At 40.6% G+C, this 17752-nt stretch overlaps 1 protein-coding gene across 1 annotated transcript; it reads right to left on the bottom strand.

Annotated features, from left to right (window-relative positions):
* Positions 1–2133: 2133 nt before the first annotated feature.
* ASB15 (ankyrin repeat and SOCS box containing 15) lies at positions 2134–14628 on the bottom strand. Its single transcript, XM_033163022.1, has 9 exons — positions 14480–14628; positions 13799–13851; positions 12972–13103; positions 11885–12043; positions 10876–11121; positions 8217–8388; positions 5280–5850; positions 3802–3955; positions 2134–2585 (listed from the first exon to the last, which is right to left on the bottom strand). Exons 1-9 carry the CDS (start codon positions 14599–14601, stop codon positions 2413–2415), a joined length of 1782 nt encoding a protein of 593 aa, XP_033018913.1. The 5' UTR covers positions 14602–14628; the 3' UTR covers positions 2134–2412.
* Positions 14629–17752: the final 3124 nt, after the last annotated feature.

Genomic DNA, 17752 nt, shown 5'->3' with positions numbered 1-17752 from the left:
TGGACAGCAGTGATGGGGGCAGGAGTCCCAACAATATCTGATGGGCTACATCCTCCATCTCTGTATCATGACTGTGAAATCACAGTTCATTTTAAAGGCTCTTGCCTGATAATGCACAGCAGAAGAAACCTAGCCGGATGGTACCCTGTATTTCTGCTGAATACTTCTGCATGCTACCAAAATTCCCACTCTAAGAACATGCTAGGGTGTCATTTAAAGAAGAAATACCCAAATAATTCTCACTTGAGTTGAATGTGTATTGTTCACATTCACACAGCCCCCTCCTCATAGCTGTCAATTTTTCCCTTTTCTTGCGAGGAATCCTATTTGGAATAAGGGAATTTCCCTTAAAAAAGGGGAAAAGTTGACAGCTGTGCCCCTCCTACTGACCTATTTTCTTGGCAAACACTAATTACTCGTTTCTATAATGGAACTTTTGGGTGTGGAAGTAGGATGCTGTAATTATATGACTTTTCATGCCAAGGCACTAAGAGTCCGCGGGGAGTCCCTTCCTTTGCAATTTTGGCAACTGAAGGAGATGGCTAAAAACAGCATGGCAGATCCTTAGTTTGAAAGGAGGCTTTGCGTAAAATAAAAACAATCAGACCTTTTAAGTGTCCCTACTTTCCAGGGACAGTTCCGGATTTACAGAAGTTGCCCCGGTTTCTGATTTGATCCTGGAATGTCTCTGTTTTCTTTAGGACGTCCGTATTTTCATCGGAGAAATGTCGGGAGGGTATGGAGTTATGCGACACCCTGAGCCAAGGATACAAGTAACTATACAACCTTTAGAAAACATCTGAAGGCAGCCCTATATAACTTTATTATGTTTTTATGTATGTTGAAACCCGTCCAGAGTGGCTAGGACAATCCAGTCAGATGGGCAGTGTAGAAATAAATAAAATAATAATAATAATAATAATAATAATAATAATAATAATAATAATAAATAGAATAGGATGTCCCTATTTTCATTTGAGAAATGTTGGAGGGTATGCTTTCACTTATTCCAGCCAGGGATTTTGTGGTATTGTATGCCTATCCTTTATCTCTTCTAACTTCTCGTTTGACACTCTCAATTTCCCTTAAGTTCACCCCCACCCCGCAACACACAAATAATTCAATGTTTGCCTCCAACAACCTTGGGGCCTAGTACCATAGCCATACCATGTCTCTCTTCCTCCAAAATAGGCACAAGTCAGCAAGAGATTATGACCACATGCCTCATATGCGTATCATTCAGCTAGGTTACTACTGGCGCTGTCAACAAGGATAATTTAAGCACATACAAATTGGAGGGGACTAAAATAAAACACATCAGGCATGCTTTGTATGCCCCAACACGGATACTCCAGATATATCCAACATCTAGATTGAAATGGGCTGTTTTATTAATTCCCAGTTGTTGGTTTTTGTACCAGGGCCAGTTCTGTTAATTTTTATGGGGTGATCAGCTTTCATATTATAATGGATAACTTGCTGTTTTTCTTGCATTGTATCTTGCATTTTGTATATCCTTTTTTCTTATATGCTGCCTTGGATCTTTTTTTTTTTGATAAAGGACTCAAATGACATTTAACAGCAAATTATTTGCTTCTCGCCCGTCAATAGCGAACCATTGTGCATTCGCATAAAAATAGTGAACTGTTATTAGTCAAATAGCTTGATCGCTATTTAGTTTTCTACCTTAAATGCCGTGCTGCTCCCTTTTTCCTTTGGATGCTATAATTGCCTTGTTTAAGAACTGTACGTTTTATAGTGAGGTGTTCACAGGCGGTTAAGAAGTGGCAAAGCTAGGTCCAAAGGGATTCTATGTGAAGATCATAAGAAGGGAGATTTCCAGTATCCTGCTAGACCCAAGAATCATGGGTACAGATCATGTCTTAATGCTGGTGTTTTCTTTTGTGTTTTATTTCTGGTTTGGGTACCAAGTGTTAGATGTATTAGATGCTTAGAGCTAGAGTGGAGTCCGAAGATCAGGTTCAATTTTTATTTTTATAAAAAGAAAGAAAATATAACAGCATTGTAGGATGTATATGTGAAAATATATAGAATTCAATTGCAATATGTATTGAGAGAGGCAATTATTTGCATCACGGGAAGAGCACAAATTTATATGGCGTCGTAGATATACTGGGGGGGGGGGGATGTTGGTGCCAAGGAACCACGAGTGAAACTAAGTTTGTGGAGTTTGTGCAAGAGTTCACACAGTGCTATAAGGGATTAACACATGACAGCAGCTCTCATGTTTATGAAGAACATATTTGAATTTAGTTTCACTTGCCTCACACAACATGCAAGAAAGCAGAAGGTCACTCCTGGATCCAAAGCCATAGTTCACTGTTCTGGCACCATTATGGTTACTCCAAATTTAACTTCCAAGTAAATGTGTTGATGTCTGGATTCTGCAAATCACGGCAAATGTAGGTCCCTTCCATAAAGATCATACTCTTTGTAGAGGATATAGGCTTTAAGAACTGGCGGGACAGGAAGCCCGTTCATGGACCGCGGCTTCTGTGTCCCCTCCAATCCCATACATTTACGTATCTTCAGGCGGCACAAATGCTTTAGCGGGCGAGGATTCTCTGGAAGACAAAAATGAAACAAAAGAGGGAAATGCAATGGAAAATATGTCCCATTAACTTAGTGACTATCTATGTCTATTTAACAATATGTACAGCATATTTTTCCTCTGCCCTCCCTGTCCCTTTCCCCTTGTGTGTTGTTTTTCTTTAAGACGATGAGCAACGCAGGCAGGGACTGTCTTGTTTTAACTGATTGTAATGTAAGCCACTCTGGGAGCCTTTTTTTTTGCTGAAGAGTGGGGTACAAATTCTCTAAATAAATAAAATCATTAAATACTGCTGTTTTGCCACTAATGCCCATTTCATAGAATACATTATGTGCTGCTGTGACATAATGGCTTGCGGCATATGGCTTAGCGACTCTGTTTAATACCTGGCCCATTCATGCATGATGCTATAAAAACTAATGATTATGCAGGTCAGGTGAAGCACAGAGCTGGAAAGGGGGGGTGGGTCACCTAGTTCAACCCTCTGCAATGCAGGTATATATCAACACGCAGTCTCCCATCCGATCTGAAACCATACCAGACCCTGCTTAGCTTTGCAAACATGCCAGCAGTTTTATTGATGCACCACTAGGAAGAAAGAAGGCTTTTCTCTGGCTCACTGCCTTTACCAATAGAGTTTCTAAAGGGCAATATTCAAATTAAACCACATTCACATATGGATTAGCACTAGTGCACTGGGATTCCCACCCCACTCATCCCCCTCATGTGCCCTGCATTGTCCCAAATCTGCTCAAGGTTTTCGGGAAATCGCAGGTGGCGATCATTCTGTTGTGCAAGGAGAAATCCCTGCACTGATGGAATGCATACCTTAGCACTATGCTGAATGCAACCCATAATATTCTTTTCTTTTCCACATCAGGGGTTACAAACCAAGCTCTCTCCCTTGCTACATCAACTCTGACAATCCCACACATCCCAAGACTCATCCCTACATCTGGGTTCTTATCTTTTTTCTTTTGCTGGGCAGAGTATTACTAGATTTCCCTCTGCCATTCTCCTGATTCTTAACACATTTATATGGAAGTAAATCCTCTTTATTCTAAGTGAAAATGCTTAAAATCAGGGGTTATACAACCCCTCGGAAATTAATGGGGCTACCGGCAGAACGTATTCAAGTGCACACTTTTGGATCTACGAAAAATGTGGTCCAGCTATTATTTACAGAATTCAACAACGTGCATATTTCCAAGCCAGGACTGCACATTTACCTAATATCTGCTGGATCTCTGCCCATTCTTTCTGGGTCTCCAGGACAAACTTAAGTTTTGTGCAAAGGGGAACATAATCCATGTAATCTATCAAAATACGAACGATGGGTCCTACTAAATGTTTCATCCAAGGAACCGTGATAAAGTCACAGAACTGAAACGAAATATATCCAGTGTTATTTTTTTAAATCTCCCAAGGTATATGTCCTTGCAATAAAACTGTGCAGAATTCACAAATATATCATGATAAAATACAATGCAATAATCCAAGAACTACAGCACTTTGCTTTAAGAGACTGAAGAGAATTCTAGATTCAGGTAGGTAGCCGTGTTGGTCTGAAGCAGTCGAAATAAATTAAAAAATTAAAAAATTATCCAGTAGCACCTTAGAAACCAACTAAGTTTGTTCTGGGTGTGAGCTTCCGTGTGCATGCACACTTCTTCAGATACACAGAGAATTCTTAAAAGATAAAAATTTTATCTTTAACTTCTACTATTCTGCATGTCTTTGAGAGATATTGGGATGCTACATTCTGAAATGAAAACAGATGATGCATTATTTGACATCTGTTTGTGTTTGCCCTGTGAGCAACCCAATCCACAAAGCTGTTAAACTAATATTGCATTTCATACTGATTAACAAGATTAACAAGATTTTCTTTAGCTGCACGGCACTGTTGTAGTAATGCTGATTTCTTATGACCAGAAAATATGGCAGAGGTAAACAGATCTATCGCTTGTTCATATATCTTTCCCTTAATCTAGGAACTAATATAAGGTCAGCCAAACACAGGACAGACCTCTTTGCTCCTAGCACCCAAGAGGCAACTAGGATACCAAGTACTGGAACTACCAGTGGTCTCTTCCGGCTTCCACTGGTACCACCTTAATATTATTTTTCATTTCAGCTATTTTGTGTCTGGGATGGCTTTGTTGCCCACATGGCATTGCACATAATATTGGTGATGTTCCAGCAAAAGTTCTTCCTAGCACCATGCACCAACTGAATGTATATCATTTGTTCATGGAGTATTCCTTTTACCAATGGGTGATAAGATCAGGTTCCTATGAAGTCAGTGGCACTAAATCAGCTGGCTTGAATCTATGTACTCTGGCCTAAGTGATTTTAGAAAGCTAGACCAACGGGCCAGTGTTATGTATGCATCCCTAAGCATCCTTATCAGCTGAGGAAAGAACACAAAACACGTGCCAACATTTTCTTCTTACAACAGCCCTTAGCTAGCAGCATCAGCCTCACTCTATATTTGGACTTTGTTATCATGGCTAAAAATAGAGGAAGGGGTGACTATTCATAAAAATCTATCCCCTTTGCTCCATTTTCCGTTGGAAGCAGGCACTCTATTAATAGTGAAATGCTTACAATCTTAATTGTAACAGTAGCCAATATAAAATCCTATCCTTAAAATGTTGATTGAGAGTAGTACAGAGCAGAATGGAAAATCCTGGAATGTGCTTACTGGATTATCTTTAATGACACAAGATGTCCATCCTGGTAACACCTCTTCCTCCGGAGTTGACCATACGAAAGAATTTCCAAAGATGTCCCCATGCATGCAGTCAAAGCACAGATCCACAAGGTATCCATGATTCAGCAGCAGCCTTAGCATGACCTCGTCATTCAAGGCGTACTGAATAGCGCTGGGGAAATGGGTGTCATTCACAAGGTTAAAGTAGCAGTTGACGTTTGCTCCGTAAGAAAGAAGCAACCTGACGATTTCATGGTTGCCAGCTCTCACGGCCACGAGGAGGCAGTTGAGAGGGTCTTTATTTGGGTCTGCGCCAGATTGCAATAATACTTCGGTGGACAGAATGTCATTGTTGGAAACGGCAAAGTAAAGCCCCGTTTTCCTTTCGTCGTCGTAACTTTTAGAAATGTGTTCTGCCAGGGTGGCATTGACATCAAAACCACTTTCGATGAGGAGTTCCAGGCACTGTGGATTTTGGCCATCTGCTGCCGAGTGGATGGGACTCTGCCCGCTTTTCTGGATTGCAGTTTGGGATGTCACGGGAATTAGGAATTTCAGGGCCCTAAGGGGAGAAAATGAATTTAAAGGGGAATCTGAAAAACCCAACAGGCTGCCACGCTTTTTCTGTCATCAGGAAAGCAACCCTTGTTTCAGTGCTGGAACGAGGTGTTGTGTACACTATTATTTTGCTACTTTTTCAGTTGTGGGCTTTATAATTTGTTCTAAGAACTAAAGTCCACTATCTGCGTTAATCACACATACATCTTAACACTTGATTCTTTATGGAAGGACCTGTAGCTCACTGAGGTCGTAAAGTTCAGTTCTAGCATTTCCACTTGAAAAGGTCTCAAGGTAGGAAAATGCAATTTACCTGAGGTTTGGACTTCTGCTGCTACCAGGAGCAAACAGAACAAGACCGGACAGACCCAATGGTCTACCACACACACAAAAATTGTTGGTTTTCACTTAATCTATGAAATGGGCGTCTAGCCTACATAATCTTCACTGTGGCAGAGGTTCACTGTTGTCGTGCTGAAAAAAAATGCTCTGGTCTGAAAAGGGAACTTCACTGCATTTGGAAACTCTGTGTAGATAGCAATACCAATGCATGACTGATGTGGTAGTGCTAGTCATCTGTGACCGGAGATAGTTGTGCCCACACCTTTCCAAGAGCACTGTGAATTTCTACATGCGTTACTGGTACAAGGTCAGACCCTCCATGTGTCCCTATTTTCCAGGGACAGTCCTGGCCTGGATTTACAAAAGCCGTCCCGGTTTCTGATTTGATCCCAGAATGCCCAGCTTTTCCTTAGGATGTCCCTGTTTTCATTGGAGAAATGTTGGAGGGTATGCAAGGTTGGGCAGTTTGTGACCAAGGCTCCTCTAGCAAATTTGGGTTTTTAAGTGTGTGTGGGGGGGGGTGGGGGTGGAAGGTAAATTTGTAAGGAGAGCACAATAATTCTCAAAAGCGTTGAGGCACACCGAGTTCACGTCTTGTTATGTACCGTATCTACTTGTAACTGGTGGCCTTGAGAAAGTTAGCACGGCGTCTCTCAGTCTAAGACTATTTTGCAAAGCGGTGGGAATAAAGTACAATTGGAGTGCAGTGTAACGAACCTGAGATTGGCCGGTAAATACATCTTATTAAAGAAAAGCAAGTGATTTTCAGTGAGTTCTATGCAGAGCTATTTTTTCTTCTTCTTTTTATAAAAGATGTGCTGGAACCCACCATGACTGTCTCCCTTGTTCTCTTAGAATGGCAATGGAATTTAATATACTGTATGAAGAACTTAAGAAAATTTTAGGAGTATCTTTCCTTAAAAGCCAGAGGCCTTCCTTTTAAGTATTATCGAGAATGACATTCCAGAGAGTTCAAAAGATATTTTTCTATATGGAATGGCAGCTGCGCGAATGATGATAGCATCAAATTGGAAAGGGGAGAGCGCTCCAAAAGTAAAAGACTGGCAATATAAATTTCAAGAGTATGTTGAGATGGCCCAGCTAACTAGCAGTTTGAGAGGAAACAATAGACAGGTATTTGTGAAAAAATGGGAGAGATACAGAAAGTACCTGCAAGGCATCAAAAACGGTATAAAGTCTGTGGTGGCTTTTGAATGATCCTGGAGGAAAATATTGTCTGTCAGAAAATGAAGCTGTGTTTGGGTTTGTAGAAGGTTTTGGAATTAAATAAAGGACAAATGAAAATGTTAAGTACTTTCACAAGTAGAAAATGAACGCTTATCAGGAAAGACAGGAAGTCTACATGTTGTGTGTTTATTTAAGTATTAAACTAAGGTTTAGTTTATGTTTATAATTTAGGTTTAAGTTAAGAAGTAAAGATGAATTGAAATGTTTGTATGTGTGGGTGTGGGTGTGTATAAAATAATTGATCAGTTGTCTTATATAAGTTCTCATACGTTGTTATGTACTACTGGTATTATTGGCGTTATTTTCAGTTTGTGTTTTGTGGTATATTGTTGTTTATCTTCTGATTTTGTATTATTATTTCTATGTTTAGCTTGACGAGTGTATGTTTATGTGTTGTAAATAAATTCAATAATAATAATAATAAAATAGAATGGCAATGGTGCCCACCTGACAGATGGCAGAACTGAGCTCCGCTGAGCTCCAGCTGAAGAAAGTCTTGTTTCTATGCATGCTGACTTACAATAGTTTTCTTAAAATAGAAGCCCCGTGTTCACGTGGGCTTATTTCCCAGGTAAATGTGTATAGGGATGCAGCCTCAGACTTCATTTGGGCACCTTCTTCGGCTTATACTATATTGCTATGGTGCTATGGTGTCATGTACATTGCTAGTGGCGCCTATGTAGGCCTACCGGAGTACAACTAAAATCCAAAACTAAAACATTTCTATTCTTTTTCACACAAATATATGTGAGCCAGGAGACCTAAAGGAAGAATACTCACAAATAATGCCCCTCGTACGCTGCTCTGTGTATAGGGAGCTGCCCTGCCTTATTAGGCAAATTACCGTCTCCCCCATATTCCAGCAGCAAAGTTATGCAGTCTGGATTTCCACCTCCAGCTGCTTCAAACAATATTGATGAGCCATCATCAGCCGTAGAATAAACATCGCCACCTAGCGGAGGAAGACAAACCAACCATTTAATTCAAAACAATATTAAGTAAATACTCGCATTAAAAAGGGCAGCAATCTCTTCTCCTGTTTATTATTTTCTGAATTCCAAAACGGCCTAAGAGTAGAACGGAAAATTTGAAGAGCTTAAAGAGATATGTTCCAATTTAAGTGACAATCACTTGCATTTTAAGGGTGAGCACATTTATTTTTTTTTGGCAGGATTTGACCACCACCTCTATGCTGACCCATACATCTCGGAGACTGATTTATTTGTAACTGTTACCGGTATACTTGGAAGGGAATGACTGCAACTTTTTATATAAGCTAAAAAACTTAAATGCCTTTGCGGTGTGCCAGGGAAATAAAAATGTTGTTGTGATTCTCTGTTGCAGGGCACAAAAACAAGTAATTGAAACAAAAATAAATGTCCATTATCAAGGTGCTCTGTGATAGAATTGTCACATCATACTTGGCCAATTGCTCGTTTGTGTCTTCTAGTTTACTTCTAGTTTACTATTTCACTACATGTGTCTAGATGATTTACAATCGCAGCAATTATTAGGACTGAAATTGAATTTAAAGTCAACAGCACCGGGAGTCGAAAAGGAAAACATGCAAGACAGATCAGGTTAAAACCAGACAGTTGCAAAAAGAATAGTACCGGTATGTAATATCTGTCATGCTACTAGGTTTCGGAGAATATTAAATGGTTCATCAACGATGTTTGGGTTATATTTTCATTTTGGCCTAAGAGCTGCATTTAAATTACATTTTTAAATTACATTTTTATTTATATACCACCTTTCCTACAGAGAGTTCATGGTGGCATGCAAGGTTCTCTCCCTCCCCCTTTTATCCTCACAACAATGCTGAGAAGGAAGTAAGCTGAGACAGTCATATGGTCAAGGTCACCCAGTGAGCTTCACGGTTCAGAGAAGATTTGAATCCTGGTCTCCCAGGTCCTAGTCCATCATTCTAACCACTACAGCATACTGGTTCATTATAGGCATGATGAGCTTTTTATAGGCTTGAGGGTTGGCGGGACCAGTCCTAAAACTTTACCAGAAGCAATGTAATCAGCTTTAATTTGAGGTGTAATTTAGGGTGCTGAGCTAAAGGTTGAGAGCAGAGGACGACATATATTTTATAACTTGCTTGCTATTAAAATACCCCAAGGACTCTTTTCCGATGAGAAAAGCTACAAATTGAAATTAATCGAGGAACAGTTGGTTGGGGACAGTTCTTCAATACAAAATACTTGAGAGTCCACTGCCCCTGAGTATAATGAGGATTCGGGTATAGAGAGCAAGACCAAAGAAATGAGGTTGTGTGCATATATGACCTTGTACTTACTTATCTAGCGCAATATTTAAATACCTGTGCAATGCCACATCTTAATCTCAATGTCACAAATTGTCAAAGCACTGTTACTTTTCTCTCTCCACCACCTTGACATTTTAGGAACAGTTAACATGGTACAAAGAGGAGATATCTACGGTTGGGTTTCCCCCCAATTCTTTTTGTACACTGCTCTTACTTGAAGAAAGTCAAAGCATTATAGACAGATAGATTATACCATTATAAACTCAGACACAACCCTGTGAGGGAAATTCAGTGACATGCCCAAAGACAATGATGTTCAAGGCTGAGCCAATAACTGAACCCAGGTCTTCCCAGTCTGTCCTGGAACGGCAGTTTGATTCATCTAAGACCTACCAGTATGTTCCTAAATGAAGTTTAGGTTGGGTAAGCACAGAAGTGGACTTGAATAGATCCGGGCTATGCACTCAAGAGATCCTGGCTAGGTTCTGCTTGTGGACTTTCCATGGGCATCTAGTTGGCCACTGTGAGAACAAGATGCTGAACTAGATGGGCTGCTGGCCTGATCCAGCAGGAATCTTCTTATATTAGGGTTCATTTGAGGTATAGTGATACTAGGGGCAGCCCAAGTGAGACCCATTGAAATCAATGAACGCAAGTTAATCATGACATAGATACCATCCTAGGTTTCTGTTTCCTGGACAGATGTGGCCTGAAAGGAGCCCCTAAAGGCCTTGAAGGAGATGATGATGATAACAATCTAACTCTGTTGCCCCAGCCATTCTCAGTAGTTTCCAACATATATAAACATAATATATAAACATAAAAAACATAAAACATTACACATTAAAAGGCTTCCCCATAAAGAGCTGCCTTCAGATGTCTCCTAAAGGTTATAAAGTTACTAATCTCCTTGACATCTGATGGGAGGGTGTTCCACAGGGCAGGTGCCACTGCCAAGAAGGGCCTCTGCCTGGTTCCTTGTAGCTTCACTTCTTGCAGTGAGGGAACTGCCAGAAGGCCCTTGGAGCTGGATCTCAGTGTCTGGACTGAACGATGGGGGTGGAGACGCTCCTTCAGGTATATGGGGCCAAGGCGGTTTAGGGCTTTGAGTTGTGCTCAGAAACGGAGAGCCATAAACTGCTACCTGTTGAAGTACAAACACACCTTTATGAATGAGATGCTCCAGCACATCACAGTGGCCGTATTCAGCAGCTACACCTAAAGGAGTTACTCCAAATCCATCTCTTAGGTGCACGTTGCCACCATTCTTCAGCAGCAGAGCAATGATGTCATTGCGACCCTGTTTCGCCGCTTCGTGCATTGCTGACCAACGTTTTACGCATGGCTGATTGATGGTACAATTGAACTCAATCAGAATGGAAGCCATTTCATACGAGACCTGTTTTATTGCTTACAAATTGAAACAGACAAAAAGAAGAGATGGAACATTTTAGATATTGCGCTTACTCTGCACTCCTTGCAACCCCACTAAGTTCAATGAGACTTATTCTAATGTAGTTGAGTATAGCAGAGGCAGGAAATCACTTTTGGTCAGAGGGCAAAATGTGATCCCTGTTGGGAGCAGTATTCCAATGGTGGCTGCAGCAGAGCAACAACAACAACAAAAAACTTTCTGATCAACGATACATATGCACATGCAATAGTTGCAAAAAGCATGCACACCATTCATCCATATTTGCAAAAGTTCCCCCATGATCCTCTAACCCTTCATCCAGCCCCTTCGTAAAATATATTCAAAATTGATATTGGCAGAGTAGAGCTTCCTCTTTCTTTCTGTACCACTTCTGAGACAAGGATATGGGATACGGGGCAGTAATGCACATCCTTAGAACCAGCAGCTTTCTGCTGCTTCTTACCTGGGCCTTTTGATGTTAATTTGAAGGGTTTAAAGAAGTTGTGGCCTCTTTCAGAGGGGCAGGATCTGCAAGACTTGTCTTTTTTCTGTATAGATTTTTTTTTTTAAAGGTAGTGTTTATTGTAACTGGTTTTAGTGTTCATATTGTGCGGCAGAAAATGTGTTCATTAAGCTGGGAAGGAGCAGGGGGCGGGGCGATTCTCCAGCTGCTTGTCCGGTTTCCAGGGTGATCAGCCTTTGATTCTACATGAACTAGTAGCAAGCCCAAACACTGCAAGCCATTAATAAAGCAATTACCAATCAGAAGAGGAGTCTCTCCTTTCCGGTTAGTGGTATTGGGCCAGACCCCCTTTTCCAACAGTGTTCTGACATTTCCTGCATGGCGAGATTTGGCTGCCAACGTCAATGGTGTCTCTCCGTCGCATGTTTTATATTCCCACATTGCTTTATACGATGCTAGATTTAATTTTTTTTAAAAACTGTCAGTGTATCAATGCCACATTTGTAAAAATGCACGTATATTTTAAAAATTAAACAATAGCTTGCTTATTAATTTGTGTCTCATGAGAACATGCATGTATTTAATACATGCTTTCATCTTAATCCAAGCAAGCTCCTCTGTACAACTTCTGGATGGGATCTTGCCTGAGTAGCAGAATGCTGCACGAAGGGAAGGGAGCTAGAGAGTATAAATCCAGAACTGTGAATGAGTACGCATTGGCTATCAATGGCTGCTAATCATTATGACTATATATGCTAACTCTAGAATTAAAGGCCACATTCTTCCAAATGCCAGTTCCTGGGGAACAACACGGAGAGACAGTTTTGCTCTCACATCCTGCTTGTGAGCTTCCAACAGGCAACTCTGCGAAATAGAAAATTTGATCGGACTTATTTCTATGCCACTTTTCATTCAAATGAATCCCAAAGTGGCTTACAAGCAACAACAACAACAACAACAACAACAACATGATAGAACATAATAGAACATCATAAATACAGCATCTACCTGTGTTCTCCCTGCTGCAGCATGCAATAATGCATGAACCAGACCTTTAAATTTAGTACCGTAAGTAAAGCATCTTAAACTTATTTAAAAGTATGTGGTGTGTTCACTGCTAGAGGCATAGAAAGAGGAGGCAAACATTTTAAGGCAGACAAAATGGGATATGCAAAAGGGTTTAACAACTTATATTCCACACTATGTTGCTGGGTAAATCTCAGAGTGTTTTAAACCCTGCTGGGAGCTCTCTCCCGCTGGAGAGTGTGCAAAACCCCATGTTTTGAATCTAGGCACACAGTCAATTCCTTTTGTTAATTACACACACACCTATTTCACCTCCACAACAATATTTTCCATCTCTGCTAACCTGTGCCAACTTACCATCCAAGATTACTTCAAGTATCTGCTGAACTGGCTGAGCAGCAGCTTCATGTAAAGGAAACCAACCTCTCTCATCAGCCTCATCCAAAGCATATTTGCATTTCACATAGTCTTGAAGCTCAAATACTCGACCTCAAAAGAAAAATAATAATCCAGTGTGAAATAAACCCAAAAGCTAACTCCACGAAGAGCAACGGTCATCTTTCAAAACCAGAACATCTTTCAGCTAAGTAATTTGGTCAGGGTTAATTGGCAAAAAAAAATTGGACGCAGGTGGCGCTGTGGGTTAAGCCACAGAGCCTAGGGCTTGCCCATCAGAAGGTTGGTGATTCGAATCCCCGCGACGAGGTGAGCTCCTGTTGCTTGCTCCCAGCTCCTGCCCACCTAGCAGTTCGAAAGCATGTCAAAGTGCAAGTAGATAAATAGGTACCGCTCTGGCGGGAAGGTAAACGGCGTTTCCGTGAGCTGCTCTGGTTCGCCAGAAGTGGCTTAGTCATGCTGGCCCCATGACCTGGAAGCTGTACGCCAGCTCCCTCAGCCAGTAACGCGAGATGAGCGCTGCAACCCCAGAGTCGGACACAACTGGACCTAATGGTTAGGGATCCCTTACAGTGATGCTGTTTTGGGGGTAGACGTCTACAGCCCCACTCAGTAGAGTAGGAGGGTGCCCAGATGGCCTTACCACATTTTGAAGTAATACATATAACCATTGAAGGAGCTCCCTCCCATTAGACTATTAAGTTCAGAGTCTACAATTACCCAACTGCACCACTGTTCACAACAGTAACTGATGGTAATACAACCATCTTAAAAGTGATGTTGTTTACCTTCTCTTATAGCAGCTACAAGCTTCCTGTTTTGATCACTGACTGGTAGAAACCTAGTGGAAAAAATGATACAAGAGAAAAGGTATAAATAGTATCTCAAGCTCTGGAAGTCTTTGCTGCTATCTCATTGCATATATCTGCTACTTCCCCAGCCTAAATCATTGTACCAGTGGTTCTGGTTAGAGGTCTATGTTGAGCAACACAAAAGGACAGAAGCATACAAAGGAGTTGCTAATTTCTCAGCACTTGGGCTCAGCATGTTTCCTATTCATCCCATATGTCCCACTGCAATCCCAAAGACTAACCAAATGCAATCTACTGGCAATGGATTTCAAAGGCATTCTCAGTGCCTATTTCAAAAGTGTTGTAAGACCTACGAGATGCAGTTGGTTTTGGAAAGGGTTGGACCAAATAAGGATTGCCTTTGTAAGAACTGACTGAATGCTATCACTCTTCAATAGATTGCATATTCTTTTAGGTTTATTAGTATCCATATCAAACCATTGAAAACAGGACATAAGTTTAAATTATAAACTACGATCCTACAGCTTACTCTTCCAGAATAACTAGAGATTGTACCCAACAGTCAGAGGTTCAAGCCAATTAGGAGAGATATGGGTGTGAAATATTGACATTCAGGCGTCAGACATTCAGACCTGGGCTGCAAGATTGCTGACATACCTTGCTTCATGATCAGGGGAAGAGGTTTGCTGGCTACTTGCACTTTCAAGGGACTCCTGGATGCTAAACTGAACAGCATAACCAGTGAGATGATCTTCATCAGTGCCCTCATTTCCTTCCATCTTCTTGGCATGGGTTTATGAGCTGTTCTCAAGCCACAAAAATAAACGAGAGGTCGTATCTTGCATGACTTGTGCTGAAAAGCACTCTAATTGTTTAAACACTGGCCACCCAAATGAATGATTTTATGCAACCAAACTGATCAACTGTGGCTCTCTAGTAAGACACAAAGCTTCCCTGTTCAGCATTCATGTTTATGATTTGCACAAAATTATCCAACAAGTCCAAAATATGAATTGATAATTTTCTCGGTTCTTTATTCTAGTGATTATGTATGATTCTAAGCTAGCTCTTCTAACTCTATACAGTATGTGGGAAAACATCACAATTTATTGTAAAAGGACTTGATGGCTTTCTTATTGGTATGGCTGTTCGCTAGGTGGTGGCCCCAAACTGGAAAACTGCTAATAACTTGACACTACACTTTTGGCTACAAAAGGCTAGCAAGACAGATGTAAGCACAGAACAGACACACAGACTGATGATTTTGCTGAAATCTGGTATTGCTTTATTCAATATATAAGAGAGACAGAAAACAATTGAGAAATCCTCCCTCCACACACAGGCAATTGTAGAATGACCTGTTAAGATTAGCAATGAGAAAAGAGATCACATTCAAAAATCCCATGAATTAGACACATTAGGTTAAGCTTACCTACGACCAAGTGCTAGACATTCAAGGAAACACAGCAGGGTGGAAGACAGTGTTATGTTAACGTTTTATTCAATTTTATACTTTTGGTGACATACTGGTAAAATGATCTGAATTGGTTTCATAATGGATTGTGTTAACAATTCATAAATAAAAGCATATTTTTAAAGTTCTGCATTCTAAGAAATTAATAAAGTTTCAGTGGCATAGAACTGGCAGTTTCCTTTGGAAGGAAATCAATGGAAGCTTTATGATGCTTTGTAATATTTGCATTTATTTACAAATATACAGGTTGAAAGCACAGCTGAAACATTCCAACAGACAGACAAAGCTCACTGCTTACACACCAGATCTTCAGGGAGACAGCCAGCAACCTAAGATGCTTGCAAAGCCCAGACTCTGCTTTGTGTCTCCTTCTCTGTCACACTCAAACTGTGTTTTTTTCATACACAGATATGAATTTTCATACAGAGAATGGGGGAAGGAGAATATTCAGATGCATCATCTCTTCTGACCACCCCCTAGCTTTTTTGGCTCCCATTGAATCACGTCACCAGAATATAATTGGCTATCAACACTATGCCATGTCCATATTTTTATTTATTTGAAGTATTTATATATTGCTTTTCATCAGAAAGTTTGCAAAGCAGTTTACAAAGTGGTACAAAGTACCTTAGGGCAACCCACACTGATAGCCCTACTCACAGAAAGCTGATAGACAACCTGCTGTTTCGTTTCAAGCTTTTTAAATAAAGAAATAAGCAGCGTAATTCCCTTGTGCATTCTCAAATTATGATTCAGCTAAAAGCTAAGCACTTCAGAGTCAGTAGTTTCTATGATATTTAAATACTTTTGTTCTCCAAGAGTAGTGTTTTTCCATAAAGATGCTCACACACATCCTAGCAACCATAGTTTTAATAATATTATGCACACTGTGAAGAAGAAGCCAATAAGCATGCAGGCTCGGATTATTCAAAGCAAGATAATTAATCGCAATCTACATTTGGATTTATTCCTAGTTTTAAGATACCACTATAACATCAATTGACAATCTATAGACAAAGGGAGCTTCTCACCTTTTCAAAATCTTGCCATTGTTTCATTGGGCCCTGAATTTCAAACATGCAAGCATAGGCCTTGCAAATGGCTAGGTCATGTGGCATTTCTAAAATTAAGTACACAGTTGGTAGTTAAATTAAGATCTGACCTTATCCAGCTGAAATACAAGCGGCCTCCAGCCTGCAGGAAAGTATGACACATGATAGCTCCAAAAGCTCATCAAAAGTAATCTGAGGGCTGACTGGTATAATAAGATTATCTGCAACCTGATTGGCTCAGCCAGACCACTTTAAGAAAACAAATGAGCTGTCATCTTACATTAGCATTGTAATCCCAATGAAACTGATCATTAACATTCCCATTAAGTGTAGCCAAGGATCGCACCTAGGTATCAGATTCTAAAAGCACTGCTATGGACAGGGCTCCCGTGAATTTGAGAGAACTGAACTATGATAGCCTCAACCATGAGCTGGTATACTTGGATTTGAAAGCATCTTAACATATGCCTAGGAGGCATACAGAAAATGCATCAATTCTATTGGCAGCACTGCTTGGCAAGATGCCCAAACGAAGCTCACCAGTTCAAAATGGTGACAGCTACTGTTATCTGTTTATTTCATTTCCCCTCTCAGCATCTGTTCATTACTAGAAGTACTGCTTCCATTCTGAACGGGAAGGCACTGTTTCTAGCTATCTTGACTTTCTGCCAAAAACATGGGTCAAGGTGATGTTGATTCCGGAAAGTTAGGGAGTGACATTTAATAGAACGTGATGCATCATGCTTCAAAATTAAAGGCCAATGAAGTTTAAATGATAGCTCAGTGCTTCTTTACAGTCGTTGACAGATATTTTCTGTGTACCTGAATCTAAATTTCCTTTAGCCTCTATGTCTGTTCTTCCTGTGATATTATAGCTATTCATATTGTTTCCTCCCCTTCTAATTAGTGGGATTTTCAAAATGCAGGAGAGCTATATTATTTTCAGTAATGCCAAACATGCTGGCAAGCACATTGTGCAGCAATGCAAATACAATCCACTAACTGCTACGCTAATTTTGTACAACAGAGTGGAAAGCACCTAGGAAAATACTTCTATCGTTGGTGGCTACGAAATAGTTGGGAAGATGTCCTTTAGTTCAGTACAGGATGGTAATTATTCATTCATTTGGTAGGCAGGTCTCTACAAACAGATAGTTCTCCTCTTACACAGGGGTTATGCTCCTGGCTATCACATGTAAGCAAAATCCTGCAAAGCCTGAAGAACCCCTGCAACAGCTCTACCTGCCTGAAGCCGGTGCCCAACAGTCCTTGTCATGCAATGTGGAAAGCTATTTAATCCCCTGCCTTGCTTACAAGGCTCTGAGAAGGCTGCAAGGAGGCTCCCACAAGATCTCAGCCAGCCAGTGTTAGAAACTGAGATATGAAAGCTAGGAGCTAAATGGC

Source organism: Lacerta agilis, chromosome 10, assembly GCF_009819535.1.
Source record: "Lacerta agilis isolate rLacAgi1 chromosome 10, rLacAgi1.pri, whole genome shotgun sequence".
Classification (NCBI taxonomy): Eukaryota; Metazoa; Chordata; class Lepidosauria; order Squamata; family Lacertidae; genus Lacerta; species Lacerta agilis.
This window is presented reverse-complemented; position numbering and strand designations above follow the sequence as displayed.

Excerpts from the sequence above, each read along its gene's own strand:
- ASB15 (XM_033163022.1), bottom strand. The coding sequence starts at position 14,601 with ATGGAAGGAAATGAGGGCACTGATGAAGATCATCTCACTGGTTATGCT. Across the intron at positions 13,104-13,798 it reads TGTAGCTGCTATAAGAGAAG|GTCGAGTATTTGAGCTTCAA; the intron begins GTAAACAACATC and ends TTTTCTTTTGAG. Across the intron at positions 5,851-8,216 it reads GCGTACGAGGGGCATTATTT|GGCCCTGAAATTCCTAATTC; the intron begins GTGAGTATTCTT and ends TTCTCCCCTTAG.